Source organism: Phyllobates terribilis, unplaced genomic scaffold (genome assembly GCF_046119375.1).
Source record: "Phyllobates terribilis strain yellow unplaced genomic scaffold, ASM4611937v1 Scaffold_11__3_contigs__length_659146591, whole genome shotgun sequence".
Lineage (NCBI taxonomy): Eukaryota > Metazoa > Chordata > Amphibia > Anura > Dendrobatidae > Phyllobates > Phyllobates terribilis.
Genome location: NW_027362771.1, coordinates 113,669,284 through 113,677,747, shown reverse-complemented (window position 1 = coordinate 113,677,747; position 8,464 = coordinate 113,669,284). Strand labels below are relative to the sequence as shown.

Below are 8,464 nucleotides of genomic sequence, written 5' to 3'. Positions count from 1 at the left end.
TTATAAAGTTTTTCAATTTTCACAGTTTTCAAGATATTTGCTATTTGCTGAGAACTAATCTCAGATCTTTTGTGAATGTAGGCATGCACAAATCCTTCCTTCTCTTCATGAAAACCCACACACATGCAATGATGTTGAGATCAGGGCTCTGTGGAGGTTATATCATCACTTTCAGGACTCTTTGTTCTTCTTTACACTGAAGATAATTCTTCATGCCATTGGCTGCATGTTTGGGGTCGTAGTCCTTCAGAAAAATAAATTTGGAGCTAATCAGATGCTTCCTTGATGGAATTGCATGATGGATAAGTGTCTTCTTTTGTTTCTCAGCATTGAGGACAGCAAGAAATGGTCAACGTTGTGGACCGTAGATGCAGTGATTGACCAAGAAAACTGTGTTTAGCAGATGAAAGATACATCATGCTTACTTCCCTTTGAAATCAGAAGATGTTCAGCAATGTTATTAGATCAGAACTGGCAAAAACTAGTGAGACCCAACTACATACATCTACTGTTCAGTGAAGTCTGGCCAAAGTGGTCTTCACGGCATAATTATAGCCAAAAACAGGACAATGACCCCAAACACACCTCCAGGCTGTGTAAGGGCTATTTGACCAAGAAGGAGAGTGATGGGGTGCTACGCCAGATGACCTGGCCTCCACAGTCACCAGACCTGAACCCAATTGGGGTGAGCTGGACTGCAGAGTGAAGGCAAAAGGGCCAACAAGTGCTAAGCATCTCTGGGAACTCCTTCAAGATTGTTGGAAGACCATTTCCGGTGACTACCTCTTGAAGCTCATCAAGAGAATGGCAAGAGTGTGCAAAGCAGTCATCAAAGCAAAAGGTGGCTACTTTGAAGAACCTAGAATATAAGACATATTTTCAGTTGTTTCACACTTTTTTGTTAAGTATATAATTCCACATGTGTTAATTCATAGTTTTGATGTCTTCAGTGTGAATGTACAATTTTCATAGTCATGAAAATACAGAAAAATCTTTAAAAGAGAAGGTGTGTCCAAACTTTTGGTCTGTACTGTATATGAATTGGTGTGCAGAAATATGGCAGCAGGTGATCTGGACTAATGAGTCAAAATGTGAAATATTTGGCTGTAACAGAAGGCAGTTTGTTCGCTGTCGAGCAGGAGAGAGGTACAATAATGAGTGTCCGCAAGCAACAGTGAAGCATGGAGGAGGTTCCTTACAAATTTGGGGCTGCATTTCAACAACTAGACTAGGTCTACTAGGCAATGAGTGTAGCACTTACAAGCTCTTTTGTAAGACCAGTCCATCAGCCTCCTCCAACAGAAAAGCAGCTTTCCCCTGGGAGGTGTTTTACAATTGGAGGACTCTAATAGACTGGTCTGATCACATAACCCTCAATCAGCAATATTTTATGGACAGAAGTGTTGGGCAGTTTGTGAGGAAAGCTGCACTAACGAGTGAAAATGGTTGACTTCTTTACCTAAGAATCAGTCAGTGAGCTTATTCAGAGAGTTTAACAGGAACATTTGTAACTCTTTTATCTGTCTTTTTCTGTGCTCCTCTCAGCTGATTTATGGCCACAGGCAACATTAAAAGCAAATGTGTCAAGAAACAAAGAGCCTGTAAAAGTAAAATGGTGCAAAATGCATAATGAAATTCAATTGCAGACATGATTTTTAACCCAAAATACATATATTTAAGTAAAACAGAATTAAGCACCCAGGAACTCTTATATGTGCTAAGTTTTAAAATATACAAATCAGATCAATTTGTGGAGCTCTATCTCCCTAAATAAATACTGATGTAAGGCAAAGTTGAAAAAGTAGTCCAAATACTTTTATATTTCAAATTCAAATTAAATACACTTTAACACATTTACTGTCTTTCAAGCAGGTCAGAAAATCCTCCTTCTCCATTACACTTGCAGCGTTGATCTATGAATGTGTCCTGTTACTGTTTTATTAAGTTGTTTAGTCCATTTGTTTCTCTAACAACAATACCCTTAAGAAAATAACTGAACATACGGCAGCCAAGCTGGACAAGTTGTTTAGAACAAGGATTTAATTATACTCACAGAATCCATCTTATTTTAAAAGGCATATAAAATCACAAAAAAACATGTGCCATGCCAGGATTTACCGGTTGGCTTATTCCTGGGGCAAGTTGCGGGTGCTCAATGATCTATGACCTCTGATGGAAAACAATGGAAGTTTGCAGATATAAGGTCAGAGATCATTGAGCATGTGCAGCTGGCCCCAGGAAGAAGCAAACAGGCGAAACCCACGGACGGCTAAGAGCTGGCATGCTGCATATATTTTTAATTTAAAATAAGCTTGTCATGCTCGTGGATTCGATCCCTTGAGTTTGTGTTCTGTGGTTGCCTTCTCTTTCTGTCGAGCCATGGGAGACACACCTTTCCTTTGGGTGTTTTGGTTCTGTTCTTCTGGCTGCAGTCGACTTAGCTAAACACAGGTGTTTCCACCTTTTGGGTGCAGCATTATATTCTGTCCCCCAGCTGGTGTTTCCTGCTGGTGATAGATTCAGTTGGATGTTCTGACATTCAATTGATGTTTGGAGCCAGTCTTCAAGATTCCAGCTAAGGGTTTTGGCTTTTCTGTTTCTTTGCTATATTTTGCACCTATCTTCTGTTTATCATTAGGAATTAGGCAGTATATTTGTTAACAGTAAATGCTTTATTCTTTGTTTGGTATTTACTTTACTCACTTTGGAATCTTTCCTTTGTTCAGCACACTTCTCTTCTTATAGGTAATTCACACTCTGCCCTCCAGCTCTTTAGGAGCAATGTGAAGCAACTTGCCTCCTAGTCTATGGTTAGTTCTATCTCTGCACCCGCAGGTATCACTAGGGACTTTGAAGTCAGAATATCTAGTATGTACAGGAACCGGAAAGGTCAGTTGCAATTTTTTGTTTATAACCTATTTTCCCGAGTGTGTTGCTACACAGGCATAGCTATACTAGAAGCAGTTAGGAGCATTCAGAGTGAGCCACTGTCGAGTGGGGGCATTATTGAGTTATTTTAGGGTGCCAGCCTCCGAGGTCAGGTAGGGACAGACCAGGGTAAGAGTAGGGCTTTTACCAGTCTGAACAGAGATCAGTTACATTCAGTAATTTTCTTAAGGCTATTGATGTTGGAGAAACTACTGGACTAAATGACATAGTAGAACTGCACTGGTTCCAGAACACATTCACAAACTGACACTGCAAGTGTGGCACAGAAAGAGGACTCTGGTGGATTTTCTGACCTACTTGTAAAACCATAGATGTGGTAAAATGTATCTACTCAGGTTTTAAAATATTAGGGTTTTTGTTCATTGCAGTTTTCCTCTACAAAATGTAAATATTATGACTGATGTTCTTTAATTTTGGATCAATCTTGCATCTGAACTAATTCATAAAATTAATTGTTGTTGAAAAAAAAAATTCTCTTGACAATTTAGTAATCTCAGAGCATGCCTCTACTGGAGCCCCCATAAATCAACTGTAGCCTGTGAAGGAATCACTGCATAAACATAAAGCATTACATGAATATGCCAGGTCCTCCAGGAGGAGAGACGCTCTTAGTAGCTGCCCTTTACTCTGGCTAATAAATAAGGGTCTGATATAGCGACCCCTTTCTATTAACTTAAAATTCCCTCGTAGTGAATTGGCTTTCCAAACCAGACAATGGGAAGGGGTAGTCATTTATTAAGATCAGCATTTTACAAGCGGGTCTTAATAAAAAGCCCTCTGGAGCAAGATGTGACTAATTTATTAAGATGCGCACACCCATAATAAATTAAGCACATCTCTGGCAGCCCGTGTGCCAAAAATAAAAGTGATCCCAGACGCAGAATTGCGAGATTTACTATATAATTTACACTGATTTCTGGCATAAGTTATATTAGATTTGTAGTGTCACCCACTATTTAGAAAAGCTACAGCACTAATAAGGTGTGCTCCATTTGTGTTTTTTATAGCGGGAGCAATTGTTTCCTGACAAAATCTTTAATTATATATTTTGCCTTTTCTTAATACTGCAAATTAAACCTAAACTGTATTGTTCTTGCCTACTAATAACCGTTACTTTAAGTAATACATATTTAATTCACTTTGCATGAGAAAAGATATTATGACTCCCAAAAATATAGCAATTTAGATTCGTGCAATACTTAAGAACGTGTTCTTCAAAAATTAAAAGACAAATTAAGATGGTTAATAAAGATTTACAGTTTGCAAATAAGCTTGTAAGAAGTGTCCTGCGTGGAGATAAAAAATATTCCTTGTGGAGAATAGTAGGAGCAGTTTGAATGTACATCACACATAGGAGCAGCCCTTGATTTATGGAGTTTACAAATGCTGACTGCACACTGTCAGGGGCTGCCTCAATAGCCTCCGCTGCCACTAGAAGAAAGGGCTTGTGTTGCTAAGCGATTAGAGCAGATATAATGAGATTTACCCCAATCCTGCTTTGCCCTTTCCTATTTTAAGCAAAATTGTGTGTTTTTGTGAATTTCTCAGTGTGTCTTACACAATGTTGCAAACAACAGCTTAACTTTGCTTTTAGTTTAATGAGTCAGGATATTTACTATTCAAGAGGCAGCAATAGGGGAACACCTGTCTACACAGGGAAGAACCCCCCACCCCCCTTTGTGGAGGATGAAACATTATCCTAATGTTATATTCATAGGCATAAATGACTTGTTACACTTTCTTTGCCTGCTCACTACACATACTGACAAAAGGGAAAAGTAAAATGACCTCCGGAAAAAAAAAATAGCATTATTATGTGACAGTAACCAAAGAAAACACTCAGAAAAAAAAAAAACGTAGCTATGTGTAAGGAGCGGAGAAGGAAAAAAAATGATTGGCCTTATGAAATCTGATTAATAATTTATCAATTTAAGAAAAACACTAAAGTCACTTGCCGGCAAGTGCAATGAAGCTGGCCTTACTAAATGCACGGGGGCCTCTGTAAAATCTATGTAAATAAGAGGAATGGATGTACAAACAGAGCCAGGACAGATTTTGAGCTGTGTAGGGCATGCTGCCTCTGTGTCCTTTGTTGGGTTTTCTAAGCTGCATTTTGCGCTTTGCTTTCCGCTTGGCTTGGTGCACGCAAACTGAATTTGCAAGTAATTTAGAAAGAGAGTGAGTATCCAGGCAAAGAGAATAGGACTAGCATTCTAGTCACGTCCTTGCTAACTGACAACAAGCTACCCTGCCAAAAAAAAAAAAACAGCACCAATTTCTTTTTTGAATCTTAGTAATTGGGCACTTTTACAGGCAGATCACGCTTTTTGGATAGAATGACATGCTTATAGATCAGTGTCTCTGATCTAGCTGCCTCCTCCTCCCTTTTAAGCTGTCTATTTCTTGAAAACAGCATGAGATTTAGAAAAAGTTTGCTTTATTGAGAGAAGAAAAAAAAAAAAGTCTGTAATACATTTGAGTTATTAAGGTCAAGTTTGTCTTTTGAGTTATGTCTAAAATTCTTTTCTGCACAAAACAGAGCCTAGATTATTTATCTATTATGCTGCAGGGTCTTAGAGGAGGGGGTTGCCCTGAGTCTTCACTGGTTGGTATAGAGCGCCCTCTCCTCAGACCTTTTTTTTTTTTTTTTTAATTTAGTCATTCTTTCTTGGGTGCTGGTTTAAGGACAATAAACCCATTAATCAATCCTTTTGCACAGCAGCCTTTTCATGTATGGGATGGCAAACAATTGGTCCCCATCTTTATTGTGTCTGTCTTAAATAGATACATCAGCCTGAACTTTGCCAGCTATCCCTTAGAAGCATCCTAGAATCATTTACAAAGTACTGGAGGACAGAATAAAATAGAACAAAGCAAAATTATCTTTTTGTATAAAATAGTTTTTTTTTTTTATTATGAAACTATTGTGTAAAAAAAAAAAAAAAAAAAAAAAAACACATTTGTTATGCAGGACCTTTGTAAGTTGGTAATAAAACAGTAAGAAAAGGCAGTGGTGTACGGTTCCAAAAGGCAGCATTGAAACAATGGACCACTATTTTGCTTGTTTGGACAATAGCTGCATAAACTTTTGTTCACTGTGAACATTGCTTAATAACACAATTAATACATTATCAAAAATTTTCTATAAAGTAAGACACATTGGTGCTAAAGTACATCTGGCGGAATTCCGAGCCCACCTTTAAAGGAGTGTCCTTTCACGTAACCACATACAAAATGGCGGTTGCAAGGTAATTATAGCAGGGACAGGCAGCCTTGGCACCCCCAGCTTACGTTGAACTACATGCCCCATGACAAGTTATGCTACCTTGGAGATGTAGTTCACCCGTGGCCAGAGCTCCACAGGGTGACTATCACTGAAATATATAGACTACAAGTCTAAATATGCAGAGGTAATAAGCATTACATAATAATGTATCGAGATATACACATTTGTAGAACATTTGTACAAAACTTCTATAAATCTCTCTTTTATATACAAAAATAGCTTAATACGTCCCAAACATCTGGGATACATAGAAATAGATTTTTATAATAATAAAAAAAAATAAAAAAAAAAAAAAATCACAAAAAGATTGGAAGCATTTTAGATGAAAGTGGTATAAAAATAGTAGTAGAGGGTTCTTTGAATATCAGCATAGGTTGAATGCAACAAAACTCCACAATTCAAGATCCTGGAACTAAGATCATCCTTGAACTTAGGACTGGTGTGGTCTTTTCAAGGGCTTAAGTTTTGATTTTTTGGGGAAGCCCTTGACTTGTTCTAAGGATCATTCGGGCCAGAAAGTCTCTTGGTTGTGTGAGTTTGGTGGTGTAGGCTCCACCACCCATGTCCCACCACAGGTCTGAGTCTCTGGTCATCCTGTAGACCCAACTGGAGTGCAATGTAGTGCTTCAGTGTTCTTGGAGGGGCGGCTAGCTCCCATGTGCTTCACTTTCTCTTTCTGAGCAGAAAGCTGAACTTGCCATCTGAGCATCAGTCCTGAAATACAAAGAAGATGAGTTACTCATTCAGACAAGAACAAGGCGGAAGATCAAGGCATGGGTTACACATTAATGTCTTTACTGTCACTGGCAGTGTCTACACTGACACTTGTAAAAGAGCAGGGGAGGAAGAAGTTACTATGATGATGACAGTCATGATCAGGACAAGTTACTGGCATACTGATGATGAGGTGCAAGGAGTGGGAAGAGGGAGATGACAACTCACCTGCTCCTTAAAGCTCAGAACCAGGTGGTGAAGTCTAGCAGATCTTGTTCTTCTGGACTCAGGGGATCATAGGACCCTTCATCGGAGGAGTAGGAGGAGACAGGAGAGCCTGCCATAGAGTTCATATCATGGCCATAGTTTGGAGAGATGGTGGGTGAAAGCACCCCGGACTGGAAGGCAGCGCTGACAGCGTCATGTTCGTCCAGCAGCTGCTGCAGCGCCCTGATGTACTCCACCGCCGAGCGCAGCGTCTCCACCTTGCTCATCTTCTTGTTGGCAGCGCCGTTGGGGACATGCTCCCGCAGGGTGGCAAAGCCCAAGTTCACCAGCTTCACTCTGTTCCTCTCCCGCTCGTTCCTCCTGGCCACTGCTGCTGGCTGCTGCTGGGGAAGGCTGTAGCCAAAGCCATTGAAGTTCAGCCTCCTCTTGCACCTCATAAGCTCCGGGGAGGACGAGCGCTGCCTCTTCACCTGCTTTGGCAGAGACTTGGAGCCGGGCTGCCCAGCGTCTCCCGGACTGAGCGGCAAGCTCTGGGCATAGTAGCAGGCTGGCTGCAAGAAGGGCTGGCTGGAGCCGCTCTCTGCCTTGGCAGTGGCGTCCATGTGGCTGGCAGTGAGTGTCCGGGCAGCGGGGGAGACTCGTGTCACTCGCGTGTGTGTCGGGCAGCTCCGTGCCGCACGTTCCCTGGATCAGCGCTCAGTGCTGGGGTCGCCCGGACGCCGCCGCCTTTTCAATGGGCACAAGCTGGACGTGCGCGCCTGGCCCCGCCCCTCTCCCCGGGCTGCATTCTCGGCGCTCTGTTGTTCCAGTGCGTGCGCCTGACGCGTGCCGCTCCGAGTCCTGAATAAACAGCTCACTGACACTGAGGGACGAGGCAGAGGCTGCCAGCTGTGCCACTCACTGAGGCCGGGCACCAGCCCATCACTGTGCACATCCACCTGTCACTGTACCACACACCCACCTGTCATTATATCACCTCACCTGAGACCCCAACTACTGACACTGAGGGACGAGTCAGAGGCTGCCAGCTGTGCCACTCACTGAGGCCCAGCACCAGCCCGTCACTGTGCACATCCACCTGTCACTGTACCACACACCCACCTGTCATTATACCACATGTATCACCTCACCTGAGACCCCAACTACTGACACTGAGGGACGAGGCAGAGGCTGCCAGCTGTGCCACTCACTGAGGCCGGGCACCAGCCCATCACTGTGCACATCCACCTGTCACTATACCACACACACCCACCTGTCATTATACCACATATATCACCTCACCTGAGC

General features: G+C 41.9%; 1 protein-coding gene across 1 annotated transcript; it reads right to left on the bottom strand.

The window, feature by feature from the left end:
• Positions 1–5,345: 5,345 nt before the first annotated feature.
• Positions 5,346–7,981, bottom strand: ASCL1 (achaete-scute family bHLH transcription factor 1). The gene is made up of 2 exons (XM_073650675.1): positions 7,178–7,981; positions 5,346–6,949 (listed from the first exon to the last, which is right to left on the bottom strand). The coding sequence occupies exon 1, from the start codon at positions 7,777–7,779 to the stop codon at positions 7,192–7,194; it is 588 nt and encodes a 195-aa protein (XP_073506776.1). The 5' UTR covers positions 7,780–7,981; the 3' UTR covers positions 5,346–6,949; positions 7,178–7,191.
• Positions 7,982–8,464: the final 483 nt, after the last annotated feature.